Source organism: Falco cherrug, chromosome 11 (assembly GCF_023634085.1).
Source record: "Falco cherrug isolate bFalChe1 chromosome 11, bFalChe1.pri, whole genome shotgun sequence".
NCBI lineage: Eukaryota > Metazoa > Chordata > Aves > Falconiformes > Falconidae > Falco > Falco cherrug.
The window spans coordinates 31,816,256-31,841,764 of NC_073707.1; the positions used below are offsets into that span (position 1 = coordinate 31,816,256).

The 25,509-nt window shown below is 43.8% G+C and overlaps 2 protein-coding genes across 2 annotated transcripts; one reads left to right on the forward strand and one right to left on the reverse strand.

Annotated features, from left to right (window-relative positions):
- Window positions 1-1,497: 1,497 nt before the first annotated feature.
- On the reverse strand, window positions 1,498-25,428 carry GFM1 (G elongation factor mitochondrial 1). Its single transcript, XM_055723261.1, has 18 exons — window positions 25,324-25,428; window positions 24,577-24,717; window positions 23,782-23,914; window positions 23,358-23,562; window positions 22,521-22,637; window positions 21,786-21,936; window positions 17,480-17,634; window positions 16,469-16,553; window positions 15,612-15,749; window positions 14,827-14,928; window positions 14,101-14,157; window positions 13,557-13,694; window positions 12,511-12,593; window positions 5,511-5,673; window positions 4,282-4,426; window positions 3,617-3,777; window positions 2,723-2,776; window positions 1,498-1,912 (listed from the first exon to the last, which is right to left on the reverse strand). Exons 1-18 carry the CDS (start codon window positions 25,384-25,386, stop codon window positions 1,781-1,783), a joined length of 2,223 nt encoding a protein of 740 aa, XP_055579236.1. The 5' UTR covers window positions 25,387-25,428; the 3' UTR covers window positions 1,498-1,780.
- Window positions 5,680-12,989, forward strand: LXN (latexin). Its single transcript, XM_055723262.1, has 6 exons — window positions 5,680-6,412; window positions 7,359-7,421; window positions 8,026-8,200; window positions 8,791-8,927; window positions 10,976-11,038; window positions 12,170-12,989. The coding sequence occupies exons 1-6, from the start codon at window positions 6,257-6,259 to the stop codon at window positions 12,263-12,265; spliced, it is 690 nt and encodes a 229-aa protein (XP_055579237.1). The 5' UTR covers window positions 5,680-6,256; the 3' UTR covers window positions 12,266-12,989.
- Window positions 25,429-25,509: the final 81 nt, after the last annotated feature.

Below are 25,509 nucleotides of genomic sequence, written 5' to 3' on the forward strand. Positions count from 1 at the left end.
TGCTCGTAAGAGGTACAGACCAGAGACAAGGAATAGCTCTCTTCCAACTCTGCTGCTGGGAGGAGTTCCAGAGTCAAATACACTATGACCGCAACCTAAAATTTAATTAACGAGAAATACCCCCATCTCACGCACAAGGAAACAAAACCCAGGGCACCCCAAACCCAGGCCCTTGCTAGTGCATCCGTCCTTCCTCTGCCACCCCCCCGCAGGTTTTCTCCCTGGCGTTGCAGTTCAGCAGGTGCCGCAGCTGTCCCCACACCGCGCTCCCATCGCCTGCGCAAGGTTGGTGGAGAGCCAGCACACACCTGGCAGAACCAATTCGCCAGGACTGGCCTCCACTGAGCATAATATAAAAGCCGTAAATAAAAATAAAATCATAACCACCCCATTTCATTTCTGCATTCATACTGCTTTTGTAAGACACATAAATATGCTGTATTTGCTTAAGAAAATCTCCAAATGTCTGAGAACCTGCAGGGCTTTGAAACAAGGTCCAGCCAAGTATTTTCACAAAAACAAAGCTACAAAAGCAAGGGAATCAAGACAGCTTGGCACAAAGCATCATCATACTCCTATACAGCATCACGCCTGTGCTCAGCTAGCATTTGCATGCCCCTGACAAATCTCCTGACACTGGACTTTTTTTAAGCTTAAAATAAATAATTTCCAGCATCTTTCTGGGAAGGCTGAGGAGAAGCCCGGCCATGACAGTTCTGGCTGCGGCTGGTAGCCATCGAGCACAGCCCTGTGCCAGGAATGTAGATGGTTTTGAACTGGAACCTCATTCTCTGTTTACTGCCAAGTCTGCAAAACCACTGTTAAGCTGAGTAGGTCATGAAGAGAGAGCACGCAAAGAAAACACAGCGTGGATCTTCTGGTAGTAATTAAAAAAAAATAATAAATAATATCTTCTCCTTAATTGTAAACGCCCTTGTTTTGTCTCTCTTCCATGAGTCAGCAAGATCTATTCACTGATTCCCGAGCTAAGCATCAGCAGCAGCACACCCTCTTGATTGTAAGACTCTGGGAAAAGGAATCTTTTGTTTGGTTTTCTAACAAGAAAGCAAGCCCATAAAATAAATCCATGTTGTTCATAGTTTTGGGAAGAGTTAACTTCTACTTACATTCCCATCAACTCTTTTCAAACGCCTTGTACCACCAACAAGAAGCAGGTTTGGTGACCAGCAAACAGCACCAGCGGATGACTCTGCCCAGCTCGCTGGGACTTCGGAGGCGCCGGCACCGTTTCCGAAGGACGCGGAAGGCAAAGTGACATTCACTCTCTGGGCTGGATGCGCTACGTGCCGGTGCTAAAGGACCTGTGCTTGTAGCACGCCTGTGAAAAATGCGCAGTACTGGATGATGACTCATCCCCCCATGCCTGACCAGCAGTCAATAGTTAGCAGAGTCTACCGAGTTAAACTTTTTAAACTTTGAAAGCCAGAGAAACAGTAACTAGCCTAATTATAAAATAATGATGTAGAAAATATAAAGTCAAAAAATAAATTATTTTAATACAAATGGATTAAGACAAATTTCAAGACAAATTATCATCAGTTTTAACACGTATGTATTTTGATAACAAGTAGCATTTGCATGTGAACAATTCCATTGTAATCTCCTGGTGTCTTCTGAGAACACCACAAGGAAGGATACTGTAACGAAATTACCAAGCCCCCCTTATCCAGCCAGCCTCGACTGCTTCCATGGCTTGGGGAAAATTAACTTTTTGAGAAGACTGTGAAAAACTATTCAGCGTTCTCAAGAGGAAGAAAACTCAGGTCTTGGCTTTGCCCTTTTTTGCAGGAAGTCGCCCTGTTGCTTCAAGGTATTTGTTAATTATTTCTTCTTGAGTGCTGGGCAAACATGGCTGGTATTTACAGTATTCCATTGTGTATTCACCCTTTCCCTGTAGGGTTGGAAAAAAAATCGTCAAAGTGAGGATGCTGAATACGTAAACCTATTCAGCAGCAGCCCACACCCTAACCTTGAAATAACAAGCAATAATCATTTACAACGAAGTATATGAACACCGCGTGCCGGGGCACGTAGGTATGAGATGCACACCCATACGAACAGTATCTGAACGTTGTTTCTTTGACACAAGACTGTAAGATTGCCCGTGGCTGCCACCTCAGCAGTGTGACAGTTCTACTTAAAAACTGGAAATGATCACAGTATTAGTAACAACCCATTCAAGTGCTCACAGAATACTGGCACCTGTGCATCACGAGATGCAGAATAGCAAATTGTATGTACCACACAAAACTCACCCAATTAAAATGCATTCAATAAGCATGTACATACAGGCACATATATTATTAAAGGACATCTTCGTAACGTGAGCACTGCTGTCAAAAATTCTGTCTGCTTGCAGACATTTGTAACTGAAGGAGCATACCTAAACTTTTCCTGCCTGTGAATTTAACACTTTTACTGATACCCACCGCCTTCTATTACTTATGACCCTGAATCTCTTCCCTCCTCAAAGTATGAAAGAATCTTTTGGCCAGAAATGGCACGGTTAATGATACCCATGTTCATTAAAAAGCAGCTGAAGTAACAGTAAAGACTCCAAGGTTATCTTCCTATTCTGCATTTGTTTTGATTTCTATTGCTTTTACTGCTGCATACACTAATATGATGACGATGATGCAAATTAGCACACTTTATTTACAGAAATAAACACGTTGTAGCAAAAAGCACCGAGAGTACTTACCTCTGTGCAAGACCTCAGCTCAGTGGCATATCCAAACATATCATTCAGTGGCACCTAAAATCCAAGCATACTGGTCTTGTAAAAACAAGGTATTTTTCCATCAGCTTTGGGTTATCACCCAGTTAATTACGATATAAAGGGGCAGTAAAATCCAGTGCTCTTTGTAAGCAGTACTGATCTAATTATCTATTTTTGTAAAGTACCTCTTACTTGAACTAATTTATATTCACAATGTGTTTTCAGCAAGAAACCCCCAAAATCTCAGAGTCTGCATGCATCAGGTACTGGAATAACCCAAATTCAGAAATCTGTGTCACCCAGCAAGGGATCATAATGTCTGAAATATCTCAAGACTGCAACTCTAATGAAGCCGAAGTGACAAAGTGTGTAGTTTGTCCTTGGCTAAGGCTTTGCTGAGACGATTTACCCTACCACCACCTAACATGAGAACATGTAGGTTTTTAGAAGGCGCATAAAAGAAGGAACACTGAAGACAAGTCATTTGCATTTACCTGCAATTACTACAGTTAATGCAGCTAACAGCTGAAGGAAGATCTTCCCCTGCGCTCCGTGTACCTGTACTGCTGTGCAGGTTTGTGTCACTCGGAGGCAGAACAGTTTGCCCAGCTCAAAAAAATCTGAGTTCTGCTCCCTTCTCTGCCACCGTATGATTTTAGGTTAGTAAGCCAGATTTCTAATAGGCTTACCAATCCTGCAGCACAATACACTGCCACGAGCTGAAAATTAGTGTAATGCTTGTCCACTGAAAAACTAATGTGATGTTTATCCACTGAAAAACCTGGCTACAATTACACATATTAGTCAAGAAGCACAACAGTAACAGAGTCAAAGGGCAATGCAAGAAGAAGTCAGGAACCAGTGAATGCCACAAACCTCAGCATAGAGAGTAAAGTAACCCTCGGTGCCGTCCTGTCCTGTGATTACTCCGTGACGGCGATTAATTCCAGCTATCACCACTCCTTGGAATTCAGTGGGTGCCACCACCTCCACTGCCATAACGGGTTCAAGTATACGCACAGTGGCGTTTTCCATAGCTGGAGGAAAAAATACAAACAAAAAAACCCCAAACAAACAAACATCAAAGAACAGGCCTGGTATAATTCACAATACCCCTATGCATAGCAAAGAAGCGTTCGATGGTTAATGCCAAGTGTTTCTCGCATCACTGGGGGAAAACAACAATCGACCATGTGGAATTCCAGCTCCCCTGCCTTTTATTCCCAAGCCTGTAATGCTGGGAGGCACACAGTTTCATAAAATGTTCTCTCCATACCTGTGTAAGGATGAAGCTGTTGGGTTTTCTGTACTATATTCCAGGCAAAAAGGCTTTCCTTCATACAATTAAAGGAATTGTTGTGCCTCCCCAAGCATTTCTATAAACTCTTGCATTTATTCTGCTCTACACAACTGGCCAAACTTTGAACGTATGTACAGATACACCAGGATAACAAATGAACCTATGGAGATGAGGCTGTTAAATTCAGCTCCAACAATAAGGAAGGCAGCAGGACTACACATTCAAATTACTTGCTTTATACCTTGCTTTAGGGCTCCTTCTCCTGCTCTGATGAAAGCAATTTCATTAGAGTCCACCATATGATGTGCACCGTCATCCAGGACAAACCGGACTCCAGATATCCTGTGCCCCGACACTGGTCCTTTTTCACATGCTCCTCGGAATCCCTGTCAAATAACATCTCAAAGTTAGCAATCTGTAGACCAAAATGAAGCTTAAAAAAAAGCAGCATTAAAAACAGTCTATAAAAGACATTGCGCTTAAAACCCAAAACAACAATAACAAAAAAATTAACCGCAAAACCATTCACAATTTTTAACAGCAATCCCTAATCTACGCAATGGGCCTTCTTGCTTGATGAGCGGATGGGAGAAGGTAACAGCAGGGAAAATGTTTCATTCCAAAGCCTTTGAAAACTGTGTACTATCATTCTGTGGCACCTCAGTCTGATACTGTTATTTTTATCAAAAACAGAAACCTTGTAACAAGCTCAGCACAAGAAATGTACCCAGGATTTTGCTTTGTTAAGGGGACTGTATGATCAAAAACCAAAAGAATGCTCTGTGGAAAGAACTGCTCTAACCACCTGACCAAAGAACAAGATTCTTTTAAGACTGCATGCCGCTTCTAGGATTTGGCAAAAATCTCTAGGTATTGCATCATGGAATAATGAAGTAATTGTTTTAGGTTGATCCATTATTACAGGAATTCAAAGATCAAGGTAGCTATTAATTAAAGTAGTACGTAGTAACTTAGTTACAGAGAGACAGACACAGAGGAAGCCCACAGATGAGATGACAAAGAACGAACAGTTGGTAATTCACACAGGAAATCTAACTTAATTACAGTTTCCTACATAACTGGCCTCAGAGAAGTCACAAAAAAGTTACGCATCTCAGGGTTAGAGATGAGAATTCTGCGGCCACAATCAAAAGCAGAAGAGGGCCATTAAAAAGCGGATTCAACAGGAGGCTTGTTTGGAAGAAAGGAAAACCGACTTTCTGCACTGCTATGGAAACGGAGCAAGCAGACACCACCAAAGAAAACAAACAGCAGCTTCTAAATTAAGTGGAAAACCTAGGAATGTAAGATATGAAGGAAAGCCACGCAAATTTGGTTCTGCCTCCACTGAAGTAATGGGAAAAGCCTCTGTGCCTGGAGCAAGACAATCACAGTAAATGTGGACAGTATAGCAGGGAAACAAGAATCAGCATTTTTTTATATTATACACACAAACAAAAGGCTTTGTACCTTTTCAATTGCAGGCACAAACTGTTTTGGAATATTTGTGCCAACAGTTCTGTCTTCAAATTCTAATTTTGTGTAGTCCTCTGGCTCCAGGGGCTCAAGCACACCTATAACTTTGCCGTATTGGCCTGCTCCTCCCGTCTGCTTCTTGTGCGTGTATTCAAACCTAAAAACAAACAAATGCCCCCAGAACATCAGTTTGTGTTACTCGTTACACAAACCATACTCTAATCACGGTTTTCTAAGGACAAAGTTCCCGTTCTGCATTTTTCTTGGCTGTGTGTAAAACCAGCCACACGCCGTGACAGCCGAGTACCTGCGATGCCCAAAGAGGGCGCACGGCGGTTCTTCATCTTGCAAGCGGGAAGCAAGGAGTTAAACCTCTCAAAACACTGCAAACCCCCAGCTGCTTCCGTGTGCAGCAAGGCACGCCAATAAAGCCAATAAAGCCTGCTCACTCCCCCAGTAACGCCGTTTTTCTGCTGCTCCTGCACATACCTACTGTTCCACCCACAAAGTGCTTCGCTGTGAAGCACAGGCATGGAGCGAGGGGATAATGGGGGGCAACGCTTGAAGACAAACTGTGAAATACTTTTTGAGCGAACCCGGAGGGGTGCGAGGTCCCTCCGAGCCAAGAGCCCCCATGCCACGCGGCGGGGGCAGCCAGGCTCTGCCGGGCGTGGGAGCTGGCGGGGCGCCCCGCTCCGCCCCGGCTGCTTCCTGCGGGACAAGGAAGCGGGACCGGCGCCATGGAGCTGCCGCGGGGACCGGCCGCCACCGAGCTGCCACCGAGCCACTACTCGGCCACCCGGGCAGCAGCGCTGGCCGCCTGCTACATCTGCCACCGGCTGGGGAGCCCCGGGCACGGGCTGGCGCCGAGGACTGTCCGTCGTGCCCACAGGCAGGTGAGGGCTGCAGGGACAGGGCTGCCGGCCGGCCGCATCCCCCACGGGCAGCGCCTTCGCCTCTCACAGGGCCACAGCCGTGGGCAGCCTCAAGCGGGCAACGGAGCGTCCCACACATGGGTTTCTCACCTTCCCTCTTTGCTGCGACAGGTCGTCTCACGGCTGAAAAACCAGCTCTGTCCACCCATGCAGTTCCCTCTGCCATGCCGCGGCGGCAAGGTGTGCCAGGGGCACGTGGTCCTGGTGAGGGCCGTGGGCAGTCACCCTCGGGTGGGTGGGTAACGGCGGGGCAGCCCTCGCCGCTGCGTGCTTCGTGCTTCCTGGTCTCGCCAGCCGCGACAGCACCGCCGCAGGAGCTGCGCCCTGCCCGTGGCATTTAACCGAGGGTCGGTCCCTACCGAACCGCCCACGCAAACTCAGGAGGATGTTCTTGCCACAGCTACCCACACAGACTGACCTGTTCTGGATTTGCTAGTAAATCTGCTAGAAGAGGGGTTACAGCAAAACTAAGCTGCTTGCTGCAGTCATTCGTGAAGATATCCAAAGTATCTGGGACATGATACAATCCGTAACAAAGGGCTAAATGGACTTAAGACAAGGAACCCAGTTAAGACGCTTCCCTCGGTATTTAACCAAGCAGCACACTACCAGACAGAATTGTATGGGAAGCCCCAAATCAGCAATTAAATATTTTAAAATGTTCTAAAAAAATTTAAAAATACAAGATTAAAAATGGACGAGGAGGTACTAATCAGATGCTACACCAGGTGCACATCAAATGAGCTATCTTAACACAGCAGGAAGAAATAACAAAGAGTACCCTAGCTCTGTACGGGCCCTGCAGAGTGTGACACTGCTGCAGCATCTCACAAGAACTAGAATCTTTTCTACAGTGCAAAGTAATTCAATGTTTTACAAAATAAGTCTTCATGTTTTCCTTATTTAGGACATCGATGGTGTTGGGCATAAGTACTATCTGGAATTGGTGTTAGAAGACATCACTGACAATGTGAGTTCAGATTTATTTAATTCACACATTCTGTGGGCACATAATTCTGTGGGCATAAGTTGGCACTGGTGATGTGTAATAAAAAGCCATCACTTTATGCTGCTGATCCTAGCTGAGGCCAGTGTACACACCAGTTAATAATACTTGGTATTGTTTCAGATTTTTCTATACTGCAACTCAGAGAAAAAAAAAAAAAAAAAGCTTAATCTTACCAAAAGGGAACCCCCATTTCTTACACCATAAAAGCCCTGAACACCTGGTACTGACCACAATGACACAGGAAAATGCATGAGGGATGACAAGGACATTTCAGTGTCATTCAATTTCAAGTGGAATTTATTTCAACCTATTACTCCACCTGAATACCACAAATGACATTCAGCACCACAAACATTGCCCTTTCTGTCACTGTAGAAAGATAACTGCCCTTATGGTATACTCACAGAAATACTTTGAATTTAACCTTGTCTTAAATAATCACAAATCTCTATGGGCCAGACCCAGAGAAAAATGCAACTACATTAAAAAAAATTAGAAGTGCAAATTACCAATATCATACATGTGTTTAATTGAATATTAATATGCATAATTTACTCTGTAATAGGACAGGACTGTTAACTGCACTGCTGAGGTTCTTTATCATCTGGGCAACAAAAACATTGCACCAGATGTGCAATTCACAACTGAGGGAGAACTTCAGAACACAGATGAAGCAGATAACATATTCTACAACCGAATCAAGAGCCTGGAAAAAGAGCTTGTGGCAGAAAACATACCAGGTACAAAGAAAGGGTTTGGGCAAGAAGGAAGTTTTTGAGACAGTGTCCTCCATGGCCAGAAGCAAACCTGAGCTCAGCTGGTGGTGGTCCACAATCCATATGGCAGCCCTTCCTATAGAAACCAGGACCATGGGGGATCAGGCCATTAGACCTGCTCTGACACATGCCGCTTTGCTTTCCTGACTCCAGGCGGTGTGTCAATCACAAGACTCCTAAACTTATTATTTCTGAAATCCAGAACCGATACATGATTTGCATGTGACTGTTCCAGAAAACCACCTGCTACTGTCACCTCTTCCTTAACCAGCATCCTGCTCACTGTTTGTGGCTCAGACACCCCAACTGTAGCACTAGGGTCTGCTCCTAATTTAGAGCAACCCCTGCCTTGAAGACCTTATAGAACACGTGTTAGGAGAAAGCAGTGGAAGGAAAACACAGTGCTGATGTAGCAGCTCCTCCAAGATTATATGGAAGATCTGTGACACAGCAAAGAATGCAAACGAGTGACTTTAGCGCTGAACCCTACTATTAGCTGGTAAGGTTTTGCAACTCCGTATTGTTTAATGTGCATTATTTATTTTGTTTGTCAGACAGCCACGGCAACGTGTCCCCAGAAATGCAGCCCATCCAACTGTTGGCGTGGGTTGCCTCTGGCTTTGTGATATGGCAGAACTCAACCGAAAACACCAAGTTCCAACTTGCCCAAATTAAACACGTGAAGCAAGTGGTAAGTTACCATCAATGCCCTGCAAGAAAATTAGCATTTAAGAGCCTGGCAGTTGTGGCAGGTACTGGAGTATGGCTGAAGCTGAGCTCTCAAGCAAGAAACCTCAGTTGTGTCTGAACTCCCTGGTCTGGTTCGTTCTTAACCCAGTGTCTGGTTTTTGTTCCACCTATCCCTTTCCTCTAGCAAATCATGAATGCTTGAGTGTTTATTCAGATCACTTCTGCTCTTCATAAATTCTGCTTATAGAAGCCATGCCTTCTTAGCAAGAGCAGTATCCCATGCTTATTTAGTTAAGAAAATTGACTCTTCCACTTGGAGGTCATCACACGGATTACAGTTTTGTATTACTTCCCTGCCTTTCATCTGTAGCGTAGGCCCAGCTGACAGAAGTCTTTCATCTGCGTAACATGCACTGGAATATCGTCCTTTATCTCTTCATCTACACCATGATCTAGCCATCAGTCACGGTGATACTGCTTGACATCTCTGCAATAGCCATGTCTAGACAAATAGCAATGGGCTGCACCTCAAATTCAATAAAACACAAACTACATTGCTTTTGTTTGCAGTATGGCAGTCTCCATCCATTTTCTAGTTCACCTCAAAATGCTAATCAAGAAAGAAAACCCTGATGTAATTCTACCCTCATTATCAGCTTTTTTACTCTGTTCTTCCCAAACTTACTTTTACTAATTTTTAATTACACTGGCGGATGGGGAACTTAAAATTAATTTTTAGTTGAGCTCTTAGATTTGTATTAGCATGATGAGCATCATTTAAGTTATGGTAAGAAAACTGAATTCAGGAAGACTTGTCACAAGACAGAAAGGGAACAGAATACTTCAGGACGAAGTATTTTCTATTTCTGCTTAGTTCTGAGCGGTTACAAGCGATGTGTTTATTTTGAGCAGATCTGGGTCTGCCCTAAGCTAAAAAATAAAAATTACTGGCAAATCTCACTATAGTTATTCAAACTGAGTCATCAGCTGCCACTGTCAACAAGCCTTGCTGACTTCTTACCTGGAACAGGCTTAACTGATAAAGCAACTTGCTTTCAGAAAAGTTATTTTCAAAACCAAAAGCTTTGCTCTGATTTAATAGAATTGTATAGATTCTCCCAGTTCTTCTCTGTTCTATTTGCAGAAAATACACTGTAAGGTAAGAATAATTCCTAAAGGGATGATCAACTTGAAATTCAAGGAAATTTGGTATGTAAACTAGGATAAAGAAGCAGGACTTCGTATTTAGAAACCCCAATGTATCAGGAGTCTTCAGAACAGACTGTCACCATTGCTGGAATGTTTTGCCACTCAGAACAGCTGGTTAATTCCCATGGAGCTCTGGGTATGAAGGAAAGGCAGAAACTCATTCTGAGCACACCATTTGTTAACGTTTTGCTCCCTCTGATGGCTATCTTAAAGCAATTCACAGATGCTGCAGGGCTGTGCACAAGCATGATTTCAAAACCCTCTTTTAGGAACAGATGACTTTCAAGGATAAGGCAAACAGAAGACTATGAAGCTAAACCAGTTGCCATCTCTCTTTAGTACTAATTTTGTTCCTTTTCTTTTCCTTGAAGAATAGATACATAAAGAGTATGTTCCAAAGGCCAGTGTATATTCTGTCCCTTACACAATCACTGATAACCTGTTACCTGCTGTAAGGCCTCTGGAGTGTGTTCCAAGTCTTATCCTATTGATGATTTTATTTAGGATGATTTAGGTTAAATTGACACCTTGTAGAATCAGGTATTCCCTTTTCAGATGAGTTCCTGAAAGTTGAGATGTATCTAGCTCCTTTAAGGGAGGAATTAGCACAGTTTAATTTTCATTCCATCTCTCCAATGCAATTTTGGCGTTCACAGAAATATAAAACGGTATCTTTCTGTTTTGTTATAGTGACTAAGCTCCACCTATTAGTTAACACAAGTTGTCAGTTTCATCTGAAGTATCTCTGAGAACGTTTATGATAAAAGAAGTGAATCCATTCTCTTTGGTTAAGGCAGGGGGAAGGCCCACATTCACCCCTTTTCAATCTTGTCTTTCCAGAAAAGAAGTGATGAGTATCTTGAATTTGACTACAAGATTCTACTCCACGAAATGGTATCCCAGGTAAAGTCTGTATTTCTAAAAAGCCTTTTTTTTCTGTTTTAAGACTTCTGTGTCACCTCTAACTGGGACATGCAGATGGTGGGGCGGTCACAGATCTGACGCCTGCAGGTCAGTTAGCAAATAGGGTGAGGTTAGGGCAACAATCACTATCTGTCTCAGCACTGTCAGCTTCTGCCCCAACGCAGGCAGCAGACAACCTCTCTAACTTGTCAGCAGACAGTGATTTTCAGCTATTTCTGGGCCTCCTTGGGCCTGGCAGAGGTTCCATATACTGGTCATATACAGTTCTCTCCACTCAGGAGATACTATTGCCAGACTGGCCAGGGATAAAGGCAAGATGCAGCTATCAGCATCCTGGCTTGCTTAGCTGCATTCCAGCTGGAGCTGCAGGGTGCTTCTACGTGAGAGGACAGCAGTGGTGGACCACTACATAGAGGCACTGTCTACCCCAGCAGCTCACAGAAGCAAGCAGCAGAAACTTTGGTTCCCAAAACAGTACTTACATTGTGTGCTATTATCCATCAAGATTTTGCCATCTAGGCAAGTGTTTTCATCAGAAAAATGCAGAAAATTTGAAGTAGTTCTTAATTGTGCAACCTCCTGTAATAGATCATTCACTGGTAACAGAGATCTTACCCCCACATCTAGGTCCACTGCTTTCCACTCCGCTGCGCTCTGTTAAGTTGGGGCATCTATAGTGGGTTTAGTTCCTAAATTTTCTATGAAGAAAAGCTTCTGATAAGTAGTAGCTACATAACTGCAGAACAAAAGCATAGGTTCTTCATTGTGCTATTTGGTGAAGGGCACCGTCCCAAAATATCAATAGCACTAACAGTAAGAGGGTAACCCAACAAAGACGTGCTTGAGCTGCAAAACTTGCCCAAATCAAAGAAATTTGTAATTGCAGCAGCATGGAGCACAACACAGGCTGAAAAAAGCTTGCAGAACTTCAGATATTCGGACAGGTCATAGGACTGTGTGTTGCAGTGCCTACCCTGCACTGTTACTGGTGCTTCATCAACCTACTTATCATCAGCCCACCTATGGCTGTATTACAGCAGTCAATTCCCCTTCAGCATCGTTCAACAAAAACACCTTCTGACTTTCTACGGTTTTGTTTTCTACCCACAGGAGATCATTCCCTGGCAAATGACAGTTCTCTGGCACCCACAGCATGGTGTTCAAGTAACACAGGACAGCCGTCAGCCAAAACATGCATCGGAATGACGGACCACCTGATACCGCAACGGAAGAAGCTCAAATGCTGCAATAAGCATTTGAAGGGAGGGCAGATAAATTGATAAGGGTGGATAGACAATCGAGGTATGAAGAAAAAAAGTTCTTCCTCAGTTAAACTTCTCCTGTATGATGTGCTTTGATCTGATAATCCAAAAGGCACTTTCTCTGCTATGTAATCAAACTCTGCATCAAAATACATTTAAAAAACCTCTGTTACCAGAAAGAATACTTACGGCACAGGTGCAGAGATGTTCTCCCTAAAGGCAACTTTTGGCTTTCCCATGGTGCAAGGGCAACCGTATTCCCTTTCCATTCGCTGCAGGAAAAGGAAACCAGAATGAAATACAGAGTTGTTCCGCTGGAACAATACATTGGAAATGATTTTATTTATAGATCTTTCTGAAATGAGAAACTTAATCAGGGTTAACCAGGTTTTTTGTTTGGGGTTGGAGCTGAGTTTTGGGGTCTTGGTGGCGGGGTGGCTGGTTTTTTAAAATGTTATAATTACTCATTCTGCAGTCAACCTTGTTTAGGGCCTATAGCTTTAGATACAGGAAAAGGGAGCAGCATTAATAATTTTATTCAAGCTTAAGTTTTTCAAGACAAAGCCATCTTTTCCTCATTCTGTCAACATTTCAGATACATCTATTGTGTTAAGACTAAAATACAGGCATCAACTTGAAAGAAACAAATAAATCACTGTAAGTAACTATTCCTGCCTGCGTCATCTCTTGTTATGGGAATGATACATCTAAGAACACAGAAACAAGAGTATTTCTCTCTCCTGTAGGAAATGGCTCATGGTAAAATTAATTACAAGCAAAGGCTGCTGAAGTGTAGTGCTTAATAAATTTTTTTTATGGATTTGAACCAAAAAGTAAAAATAATCCAGGCAGAAGTTTCATTTAAATAGTTTACAAACCTTCAAAACAGAACCGCTGGAGACAAAGAATCTTCAGAAGTTGACTAAGAAGTTAAGCTCTTCCCTAAGCTGCTACCATGGCTCACATTAATGCCACGGTGCCTTCTGCTGGGAAGACCTCAAAATAGTTGTCCCATGATAACCCTGATTTACAGTAAAGCAAGTGGAGTTGTACACCTCCAAACACCTTGTAAACCTGACATGTGCTTAGGCACCCAGTGACAAAACCAGGCGTAAAGGCTGGCATCAGTTAGCCCATCCACAGACAGATTTTGGTCTCAGCCAGGAAGGAAGGAGAATTCTTGGTTGGGAAAACAGTCTAGAAGCAAAGTCCATGGCATCTGTTCTCCAAATTACCTGGGAGTAGATTTCCAGGTGCAGCTCCCCCATTCCGGAAACAATGGTCTCTTTGCTCTCATCGTCAAAATGGATTCTAAAAGTGGGATCTTCCCTTGTAAAGCGGCTCAGGCCTTTTGAAAATTTATCGAAGTCATTCTGAAAAACAATTACAGGCACAAGAAAACATCAAGTCAACATCCAGAAGTCACACAACAAAAAGACCTCAAATTTTCCTATCAACTGCTTAGCACTTCTGTTCTCATGAGGTTATTTCCTGGAACACAGCCATACATTTATAGCTGTATTTATCCCTCCAGCTACTTCAAGTCCACGTTTACCCAGGTCAAAGACATGCATCATCTTTACGGCTAAGTAATACCACCTAATGCAGTCACATGCTGCGTTCCAAATGATATATTCTTAAGTAGTTCAGAGAGAACATTTTAGAACACTGCTCATTTTAGTCTGTGGTTCCATATTTCACTGCTAACCTGCATAAAATTATAAAAGCAGCAAAGGAAAGGTAACTCAGTCAGGAAAAGGCTGATTCATAGGTTCCTACCTTGTTGGAAGGCTTCATAGCTACTGAAACGACAGGATCAGGGATGTGAATCGATTCCTGCAATGGCCATAAAGGAAAAGATCATACAATCGAGTGCCACTACGCCGGGTGATGTTAATTTCTCAAACAACAGTCTGGTCACAAGGACTCGGGGTTACAAACAGGGATGACTGTTTTACTTATCTAGCTTGTATCTGATATAACAAACTTTTATATATATATATGTATATGTAACTCTGCTGACAATTACTACAAGGTGGTAACATAATGCATACCGTACTGCCAACCACAGTATATCCAACACTCTTTCCTAGATGCAAAATGATACTTGGATATCACACTAGTTAGAAGACTGCTTCCTATCAGTTTCTGTGTGTGTATATATATATGTTCAAAAAAGTAAAAATGATGTATTTAAGTACACACACAAATGCACAGCAAAGTACTTTTGGGTAACAGCATCTACTTCTCACAGCCCAGAACAGATTTTTAACACTCACGTAATACTTGATGTCAAGCATAGTAAACAGGTGTGTATCTCTTGCACACACCATACTTCTATATATTCAAGCTCCTTGAGGTATAACAAACAAATAATCACAAAAAATATTTGCGGTTGCATATACATCAAAAAATATTTACACTGAACAAATGATTACAAACTTATACAATGAAATCCCGGTGAATTCCAATGGACAAGGCCTATAGATGAAAAGGTGTACTCACCATGGAAACGTCAGTATTAGTTTTATCAGTGAACGTATCCCCGCTTGCACAATCAATTCCAAAGAGTGCACATATGTCTCCGGCGTAAACTTCATCTACATCCTTAAGAAAGAAAAGTTTACTATTTATGTAACACTGAAAGATCTATTACAAACTACACCTGGCTTGAAGAAGACATAAATACTGTGTTTAAAAGCTTGAAGTTCAGCTCCTTTGAAAATTTCAGCCTTGATAAAATGCTCTGTAAATCTTCTATCTCTTTATTCAAAGCACAAAAAGGAAACCTCAGCTTGGGTGCTAATTTATTCTAGTTTAAGAATGTGAAGCAAGCAACATGCTATACCTCAGGCAGCCCTGACCCAGCTATAGAGTTCAGGAATCTTAAATGGGAAAGGGTTTGCAGCAGTTCAAGTCAGTTTTTAGTTTAAGAATTGTATTCAATAATCACACGGAGGAAAACTTTTTGTGTGTATTTTGCCAATCCAATTTCCCTCTCCAAGAAGTATGGACTATGGGGTTAATCCCACAACTGGCTTTCTTTAGCTATCACCTCAAAGACGTTTTATAATGCTTCTTGGGCAAAGACTTCCACTTCAGGGGAAATAATACACCAGAGATCATTCCAGTTTCTTGTAGAGCTCTACTAAGCGCTACAGGCAAGTATGAATTAACAACAAAAGCAGCAATCTGACATATCACATCGTTCAGAGATAGTTGAAAAGTGAGAAGCTTACAGTAAGAGCGGCTCAAAAGGCAACTGTGTGGATGGTATCTCTCACACTCACCTCCATGTTGTCTGAATGCATACGGACAAGTCTTTGTACACGCACTTTCTTCCCAGTCCTAGTGTTATATATATAATCAGATTTCATCAGCATCCCCTGATAAACTCGAACATAGGTTAATTGCCCAAAACGGCCCGCCTGGAATCAAGATTCATTAAAAAATCAGATACAATCATGCTGGGAGTCAAGACCACTACTATTCAAAGCATCATCTGCAGTGACTGACTAAATGTTTCTGTTTCGAATTTACATGGTGGTCATGTAAACAAAACTTTTTTTTAATATAGCCTCAGCTTTCCCTTGGCTCTGGAATGGAACTTGGCATCTCCTGGCAATTTTCCTTATTTCACCAATTCGACCACTCCTAAACCTTCTCCACAGGCATACATTAACTAGCAATTTGGCCAGCCACTTCCCAAGTGAAATCTGAACTGCTGCTCTCTAGGTAGCTGACATCTTGTTTGGTTAAAACTGTGCATTTTTTTTTCCTCTCTTGTATGCCACTGTTTTCAACTTCAAACAAAACCATGATTTTTCTCCAAAAGTATTTGAAGTAAGACCACAAAACCCCCCAAAGTTCAGGTCTTAACTAAGTAAATAATGAAGTATTTGAGGCACATAAAACCATTTTAAAGCTTCCAAATTGGCAGCATTTCATACATTTGTGAATTTTATGGTTGAAACCAGTTTTTTAAAAGAAATTAAATTTAAATTAAATTTAAACATCAACTGATTTTAAAATTTGTTCTACCTAAGTTCTGGTAGTACCATCTGTTTGGACTTGCTTTGTTTTCTACTCAAATCATAAATAATAAATCTGGACAGATGCATTAGAAAGGAAAACAGTAACGGCTTACCTCCAGTTTAAAAGCAAGGCCTACAAAAGGTTGGGAATTGTCTCGAGCAGAGTTCAATAGGAACTTGGTTTTGTCCTCAGAATCCCTTAAAAACAGGGATGGAGAGGGAGTTTATATTATGAAGCAAACATGGCAGCATCCTCTAAACAGGAGCCCAACCTCAGAAAGCCCCAAGGGCCTTCAGTTTCACAGGTTTATAACAGCAACTTAAAGATGCTCAGATACGTAGCTCCTGTGTGCTCAGAAAGTATCTCGGAGAAACCGCAGCCAATCCCAAAAAGGTCAAAACTATGACAAACATCATTAGTCCTTCATATCATCCAACTGTGTTGCCACGAAAGCAATTACATACACTCAGACACAACTCATGAGTTTTAGAGTGAAGAAAAAGACACTGCAGCGACTCCTCTGACAACGCTCATAAGCCACATGAGAAGTTTTAGTCTATCGTAGTGAGCAGGCATTAGGACAGCAAGAAGCAGCAGCAGTGAGGCGTCAAAGCGTCAGGTAGCCACTGGGAGAAAAAGCCATAAACTGTATTTATTAGCATCATTTCTGTTTAGCTACGATTATAGAGCCTGAACAATTCAAGTACATCAGGAAGACCTGAGAGCCACCCCTAAGCCATGGCTGGAACGTTAAGGGCTACTTACGGGCCCTAATGCTGGGTTTCATGCTTCTTAATTGTGAAGGCACATCTACTTTAACAAATACATCCAATGAATAAAATGTTGTTTATGTATTTCAGATGCGCTCTCTCCTTTACTGTAGGCATGGTTTTAAGGGTTGCCATTAATTTCTAAAGAGCTATCTCACCAGATAACGGTTTTTCAAATTTAACATTTAATGTGTGTTAAAAATGCTGGTGTAAACAGTAACCCTCAAATAACATGTGTGCTTCTTAGTTTTGGAAGTTTGTGAAAAATTATGATGTCATTATTTAATACAAATGGTAAATGATTGTGTATTCTGTTAGTAATGTTTTCTGCTACATATTACAAATATACCTACTCCTGGTTAAGGATAGCGTAGTTCTCCACCTCAGAAGGATTGGGGAGGTATTCCAGGACGGCATCCAGCAATGGCTGTACTCCTTTGTTCTTTAAAGCACTTCCCAGAAGTACTGGGGTAAAGGACTTCTTCAGCGTTGCTCTTCTGATAGCAAGCTGAAAAATACCAGGGCATTACTCTCCTCCTGCAACAACTGCAGAGCCTTGACGCAGTACCAACCAAGCAGCGGTCTAGGTTCTCACTCTCCCTGCTGGTCATCTCCACTCGTGGAATGAGGTTCCCACAGAGTCTCCAGTACAACGCCCTACACAAGAGCTTCCCATAAAATTTGCTCACCAGAATTCCAGAGAAGTGTGAGATATTTTCCTTCTCCCCCTATCTTAAATCCAACTTAAAAATGAAAATGTCCAAGATAAACATAATGAGACTCCCAAAATCCACAGAAAAAGGTATCAGCTCTCTGCTGATAGAGTCAGGATTCTTCATTTCTGTTTCAGATGTCTCATTCCCCCTATGTAGTTACGTTGGGAAACAATACCTGTTTAAATTTGTGAAAGTAAGATGAGATGCTTCAGTATCTTTAAACTACGGAAAACTTCTGAAAGGGAAGTTAGGTAGGGAAGGGATATTTGGGTAAGTGCCATCCTCCATGAATCGTCATTTTTTGATGAAACATGTTTTTAAAAGCACAACAGAAGAACCTATTCACATTCATTGACAGACCTGCTGAAGTTGCACTGTCTTGGGAATCTTTCCAGGATGTCCCAGCAAACTGAGCAAGATAAACTAACAACTTTGTGCCTTTCACCCAAGCATCACACGATGCTGCAAAGACAACTGGGCACCAACAGCTTCCCTAACAGTGATCTTAGCCATCTTCCGTAAAGGTGGATGGAAGTTATCTGCCCCCCTCCCACCATGCAATTAATTACCGAAGCCAAGATTGCCACCTCAGTCCCACCTCTCCCTGCCACTAGAGGATGCCATCTCCCTATGCTTACTGAGGCCATCACTCCAATCAAAAGCAACTCCTGTCTTCTTTGATAAGCTAAAAGAAATGAATTCTCCTTGATAGAGCCAGATAGCTAACCACATCATTTACTCTGAGAGTTATTTAGAGTACCCAGAGACAGACGGTTAAGCTATCTTTCTAATTAACAGAGCTATCTTTCTAATTAACAGAGAGAACAGTGGTTCCTTAAATTTGTTGATGTAATGACTTCACAAAAATGATGCAAGGGAAAAATCCTACATCAACAATTCTGCTCATCTAGCCCGTGTCTGTTCTCATATAGCAGAGCGCTGGAAATACGGCTGTGCTGATGCCCGGCATTTTTATTTGGCCACATGTTTTCAAACGAAGCAACATGCCTGCAATTCATCCTCACCAACAGTTACCTTGGGGAAAAAGTAATTTTATTTTCACTTAAAATTCACTGTAACTGAGTGCCCCACTGAGTACCGGGGGCACATCCGTTCCACGATGTGTAGCATTATGGAGAGCAGCAGATTAGGTGATGTTTAAGCAGCTGATCTTCAGCAAACATCATATGCTACAATTGTGGCATCCAGGAGTGATACTTAGCATCATTTCCACAAAAAGATATTTTCAGTGGAAACTTGGCTGCTGGCCAATGAAACAAAATCCATCTTCAGGGACATATTAGTACAAATTAACCTGCATCTGCAATACTATAGCCATTAGAGCTGTAATTAATTGGCTTTCAGAAGTGGGAAGAAGAGGCATGCTGAGTAGACAAATTTATCTTGGTAACAGATTTCCCTCTCAGCAGGAACTATCAAAAATAGCTTCCTGCTAAAAATCTCTCACCTCTTACAGCAATACAATGTATTCACACGGGTACCACTCCCTCTGTCAGGTGAAGGACAGATCCTGCCAGGTCTCTAAAACTGCTATAACATTTCTGTCTTACCAGAGCAAGAAGGGCTGCTTTGTAACAGGAATAGCTCAGGCTTCATCAAATAATGTTTAATTACTGAAATAACTAAATGCCTGGTTGCCAGTAAGATACACACGAGCTGGTGCTTTCAAACAAAAAATCTCGTGCTTTTGTCTCGAGCCAAGCTGGGATACACAGATTCTTGTGTATTCTTCCCCAAGACATTAAATCACCAGTAAATCACCTGCACAGCTGAGCCAATGTAAAAAACCAAACAAACAAATGAACACCTCCAAACCCAAGGTTTGCAGCAAAGTCAGAAGCAATCAAAATTTACGGGTCAGGAAGATTCAAATAAATAAACCTTAAAGGGACTTGCAACACCCATTGGCTTTGAGAGTCTGCCAGTCCTCTACATCCCGACAGTGGGCAACTTCAGGAAAGCAAGCAGTGCAGAGCCTAACAGGGCAAGGGCTACTGCAGGGGCAACCAGGTGCTGCTAATGAGCCAAATCCTTCGAACAGGACTTAAACATCAAAGCTATGTTTAAAGCAGCAACCTCAGTGACCATGTCTCACTAACTCAGCTGGCCTAGCCGGCTCCACTCAGAGGAACAGCTCCTGCTTATAACGTTTATGTCTCAGCCTGTCTTCTCCAGCTGCCAACTGAAGCACCCAGCTGCCAGCAAAGAAAAGTAAAAGCAGGCAGCAACTGTCGTGTCAGGCAGGCTCCAGGCCCCAGGGAGACTCAGTGCACCACCACCACTCAAAGACAAGCTGTTCTAGCTCCAACAGCAGCTCTCTTAGAAAATACAAGGCTTCTCCCACTGCAACACACTCTTCAGGCGTCATTTTTGTATTTAACCTCAATAAGCAACTGATCTCCTGTACCAGAATCAATTTTTGACTAATTACTAACTATTAACAGTGGGCACTAGAAGATTACTGCTCAAGGTAACTTCCAACACAGCGAGAGGTGGTGGCAAACAGTGAGAAGCATCACACAAATCCTTACACGCAGCATGCATTAAGGACAAAACCCAGCCACGCCGAGATCAGGCTTGCCAGCCACAGAGCCCTCAGTACGGTTCCCTTCACTGTCACCTGCCATGACACAAAGCCCAGCAGACTGCTGTATGTCAACAGCCACATGTCGTCTTGAGTTATACACCTACCCCGTGGGGCTGTGCGGTAAATGCAAACCAGCTTAGAGCTTCTTCTCTAAGGGTACGTGTCCTCAGATCGCCTTTATGCTCACGGCACAGCAGGCGCAGGTCCACGTGCAGGACAGGCTCCCTTATGCTCCCACAGGAGGGCCAAGCTTTTGCACCTGTCCTGACTAAAGCTAATACCACAGTAACTCAAGAGGCACCATTAGTCAACTACGATCCTCAAAGAAGGGATTGCCACCCCATGTAACAACCTGCCGTAGTACATGCAGCTTGCCAAGTCTGACACAGAACACTCTAAAACAAGGAATTACAGAACCACAGAAGGGTTTGGGCTGGAATGGACCTTAAAGTTCATCTAGTTCCAACCCCCCTGCCACGGGCACTGAACACACGTGTCTGCTGTCCAGCCAGACAAGCAGATCTCATTCTGGAGTAAACAGTGGCAGGATATCCGTACCGACAGAACAACTGCAGCTGATCTTTCCAGGCCTCCCTATCACCTTGTATCATGTGGACATGCACTTGAAGAAACGGCGACATCAAACTGCCACGAAAAGAAGTAACTTACAGTCTATGGCCATCTGATGTTGGGAAAATGGAGTTATTCATTCCTTCTGTGAGCATCCCTTTCTGTTGGCATGTTTGCCATTTGATATCTGAAGTACTCAATAAAACTAATGACATATCATTTCCCCCCCTATTTCAAGAAATGCAACTCTTGAAAATGGTATTTTGACCTAGATTCATTTCCTCTGGACTCTCCAAGTCAACTCATTCCAGTTCCCTTCTAGTGTTCTGCTCTTTTCACCTCAGATGGATGCGATCAATGCAAATACAAAACAAGGCAGGGTTTCCTAGGCACAGAGAGGACCTACAGCATCTCAACAACTGACTTGCTGTGGGACGTGAAGCAAGTCACAACCATCAAGCTGTAACACAGCAAGGCAACAAAATGACAGAAATGACTAGATGTACCTTTGAGCCATTTGCTGGCCTCTACAAGGGCACACGCAAGCTCAAACTTTCCAATGCAAATAAAAAAACCAAATTTGGAATGGGGCCTCAACAGGGAGTGAAGTGGGAGTGGACCCGCAGCCAGTGACACTCATACCAGAGAACTCAAGCAAACAAAATTTCTTCAAGACATCAAGAAATTTTTATTGGGCCTTGAAGGAGAGGGACACGAAAGAGCAAGATAACAGTGCTACAGGAAGAAGAACTGCAATGAAGTTACCTTTAACTCAGTAGCTGTAGGAATCTGTTCTTCCAAAAACAGCTCCCCCAGTTGATCATCCGAGTTAGCAACACATTCGATCAACTCCCGACGTCTCTCTGAAGCCTCAGCTCTAAACTCAGCTGGAATTTCATCATAACGAAGAGTCTGGCTACACATACATAAATAACATGACCACCCTAGGTTGAATACCACATGAATCAACATTTCAATCACTGATCATGGTGATGACCAGCCTAATCAAGAAAAATTCACCGCTGACACAGATAGGGAAAAAAAATCACGTTAAGAATATCAACACGTTATCTCTGATGCTTTAGCAGGAGAGGGTTTCTTCCCACTCACGGCAGGAGTTTGCACAGATGCGGGATAACCTGTTCAACAGCCTTACCCATATCGTATCTTCATCCCAGTACGCTCAAACCAAACGTACACTATCAGATCCCGTTATGAAGCAAGTCTCCTCTTTCTCAGGGTGGCAAGTGTGGCTACCACCCCTTCACACTACTGCAGTTGCCAAACAATTCATGCTGTGGCTACCCACCGCTAAACCTGACCCTGCAGAATCATTTTGTTGTCATTTGGGAGAGCTGAAGGGCAACACCTCAGCCCTAGCACAAGCCACATCCCTAACCTTCCGAACAGCAAGCTTTTTCATCTCTGAAGAGAAACAACAGGTAGTACCTCATACCAAGACTATCTGCAGCAAAGAAATATGCAAGTTTCAAAACTTACCCAAATGCACCATCAAAATATATAGCCTTTTCTTCAATAAGATCTATAACTCCTTTGAAGTTTCCCTCCAGCCCAATTGGAATCTGAACAAAAGCTGCATTGTGGTTTAACTTGGATCTGAAAAAGTGAACAAATATAAATTAGTTCAAGAAAAGACTCATTTCTATATGTGTGCTCCAGATAGTCTTTGAACAACATCCCACCCCTACAAATCACCACCTTTTGTTCTTTGGACAGTGCCAAAAATCTACCAATACTGATGAAAAACACCCTGCTGCATTTTAACCTGATGTGACTGCCAGCCCTCTATATCCCAACAGATACAGTGAGCAACTTCATGGGAAAGAAGGCAGTGCAAACTGGTTTCAGATTAATTACTTGATTATGGGAGTTGCTTCTCCCTTAACGTGTATTAATGCATGTATCTCACAGATCAAATTACACACAAGAAAGAGCAAGGAGGATTGCTGGTATCCAAACTAGAAACTGCCCAACCCTATGTCATTTCCCTGCTGTAAGCTAGAGCAGCTTTGCTACCAGGATCCACAAAAAATTAAAAGGATGTTTCCAAAGTGGCCCCAAATATAGTTCCATCAGCCAACTAAGTATCAACCCCCCAACTCAGTCACTGCAAGCCTGGGTTGACACTAACGCTTGGGGGTTTTGAGAAAATGGAAACTTGTTATAGGTCAGGTTCAGATTTAACCTCATGTCAGGTATTATCCTCCAACCTGCAACTACAGACCCTACAGAAGAACCCCTTTCAATATTCTTAGTCTTAACCTCCTATGTGCATATTTCAGAATTATTTCACAAATAACTTTAAATGACAAATACCTCAATTGCTGTACTGCTCTGACTGGACTAGAGCCCTGTCTGTCCAGTTTATTGATGAATGTTAAAAATGGCACACCATAACGTTTCATTTGCCTGTTCACAGTTATTGTTTGGCACTGAACTCCTCCAACAGCACAGAGAACCAGAATAGCTCCATCAAGAACTCTCAAAGATCTCTCCACTTCAATTGTGAAGTCCACGTGTCCTGAGTAACAAAAAAACCCACCATTATTCATCATGACACAAGGTAATGTGACACTGTTTTCTCATACATGCAGAAAAGAGCAACCGCCAACAGAATCAGTCTCCAGCTGTACAGAGTCACATTAGCTCAGCTTGAGCAACTAATGAACACGAAGATGGCACCATGTCCTTTGCGTACACGAAGGAACAGGAATCTTAATGCATTCAGAACCACTGTTACCTGGTGTGTCTATGATGTTGATGTTGGTGTCTTTCCATATGGTGTATGTTGCTGCAGACTGAATTGTGATTCCACGCTGTCTCTCTAGCTCCATTGAATCCATGACAGCTCCAACTCCATCCTTACCTTTCACCTTAGGAAGAAAGAAAGAAAGAAAAGAAAAAATACTTAGCCTAAGGGAGTTTACTAAGAATTTTGCATGTGCAGGAGGGATGCTTTATATACTGAGCATCACCTTTCATGCAGTGAAGAAAAACAGACATGGCAGAATCGCTTGTAATTCTTGAACTACAAACAAGTGTGATTTATTTTTTACAGTTTCATCTGCAACTATAATGTATTTTGCTCTCCTGAGAATCATTCCGGGAAAAGGTTATCAGAAATCTGTGGGAAATTGTGCCTCACCGTGAATTTAACAAGATAACGTACCTGAAGCTAAAAGTGACATCCCTGTGTTCTGTTTCTCAGAGTCATCTTTACACATCTTCCATTGTATGTTTACCACGGAGATGGTAAGGGCGTAGTAAGTCTTGAAATAAGATTTGAAGTGTTCTGAAAGTGGGAGAACACTGCAGCAAAGGAGGGACTGCTTTCTATTCCCCTGCTCTCCACTTATTTTTAAACAGGTATCAGGGAAACTAGTGTATTTTTAGGATTCCTTCTCCAGCTTGGCCAAAAGAGCCTCACTGGGCCCACCAGGGGCAACTCCCTCACCCCATGCACTACCATGTGGACAAACAAGTCCCCGCAGCGCCGCAGTGGCACCCAGCACGCCCAGCCCTCTGGAAAACCAACCTCGTGCATTTGCGCTATCCTGCCCGTATAGAAGAGGATTCGCTCCGTTAATGTCGTCTTCCCCGAGTCAATGTGGGCCGAGATGCCAATGTTGCGGATCCTCTCATTGGGAAAGGCTTCCGAAGAGCAGCAGCGCAGGCCCTGGAAGGCAAGGGAAGGCTGGTTTTAGCTGGGAGCGGCTCACAGGCAGCTCACGGTGCTGCCAAACCTCCAGCCAAGCTGCTTTGCTGTGGCTTCCAGTCACTGCGCCAAACTGGTCATTTAAGGCACAATGGCCTTTCCATGCTCCCACGGGGTCACCTCAAAGCTCTGCCCCGTCCCCCGGGGAAACCGGGCAGCCCCTCCACGCCGAGTCCCACGTTCCCATCCCGCTGCACATTCCCGGTTTTGCCGGGTTTGCCTCCCGTTCACCTCAGCCGGCGGTTGCACGTTTCCCTGCAGCTGACGCGGTGCCTTCGGCCAGGTCTGCATTTCCCTGCCACCGTGCCCTCCCCCCCGGCCTCACTGCCCGGCCTCGCCCCCGCCCGCCGCCTGGACAGCGGGGAGGCCGGCACCGCCACCGCCCGGGCCGCCTCAGCCGCCCCGGTAAGGGGAGGTCGGCACCGCCGCCTCGGTAACGGGGGGGGGGGGGGCGCCATCCCGCGCCGGGGCTGCCTGCGACCAGCTCCCCCAACGGCCGCGGCCGGCCCCCCCGGGCCCCCTCCGTCGGGCGGCCGCCCCCCCTCCAGGCGAGGGCGCGGGCGGTACCTGGTGTCGCCGTCCCCGCTGCAGCCACGCGGCCCACAGGCCGCGCCGCAGCGCCCGCTGCATGGCCGCCGCCCTCCGCCCGCGCCGCTTCCGGGGCGCCGCGCATGCGGGCCGGGCCGCACCGCCCCGGGGCAGCGGGCGGGGCCGGGGGCGCGCTGGGCCCAGCCCCGGGGCACCTCGGCCGGC

What these genes read in the sequence shown, in the direction of transcription:
- GFM1 (XM_055723261.1), bottom strand. Translation starts at nt 25,386, where the DNA reads ATGCAGCGGGCGCTGCGGCGCGGCCTGTGGGCCGCGTGGCTGCAGCGG. An exon ending in AGCGGGGACGGCGACACCAG is followed by an intron (nt 24,718 to 25,323) that starts GTACCGCCCGCG and finishes CTTGCCTTCCAG; the next exon opens with GGCCTGCGCTGCTGCTCTTC. An exon ending in GGATAGCGCAAATGCACGAG is followed by an intron (nt 23,915 to 24,576) that starts GTTGGTTTTCCA and finishes TTTCTTCCTAAG; the next exon opens with GTGAAAGGTAAGGATGGAGT.
- LXN (XM_055723262.1), top strand. Translation starts at nt 6,257, where the DNA reads ATGGAGCTGCCGCGGGGACCGGCCGCCACCGAGCTGCCACCGAGCCAC. An exon ending in TGTGGCAGAAAACATACCAG is followed by an intron (nt 8,201 to 8,790) that starts GTACAAAGAAAG and finishes TTTGTTTGTCAG; the next exon opens with ACAGCCACGGCAACGTGTCC. An exon ending in TCCACGAAATGGTATCCCAG is followed by an intron (nt 11,039 to 12,169) that starts GTAAAGTCTGTA and finishes TTCTACCCACAG; the next exon opens with GAGATCATTCCCTGGCAAAT.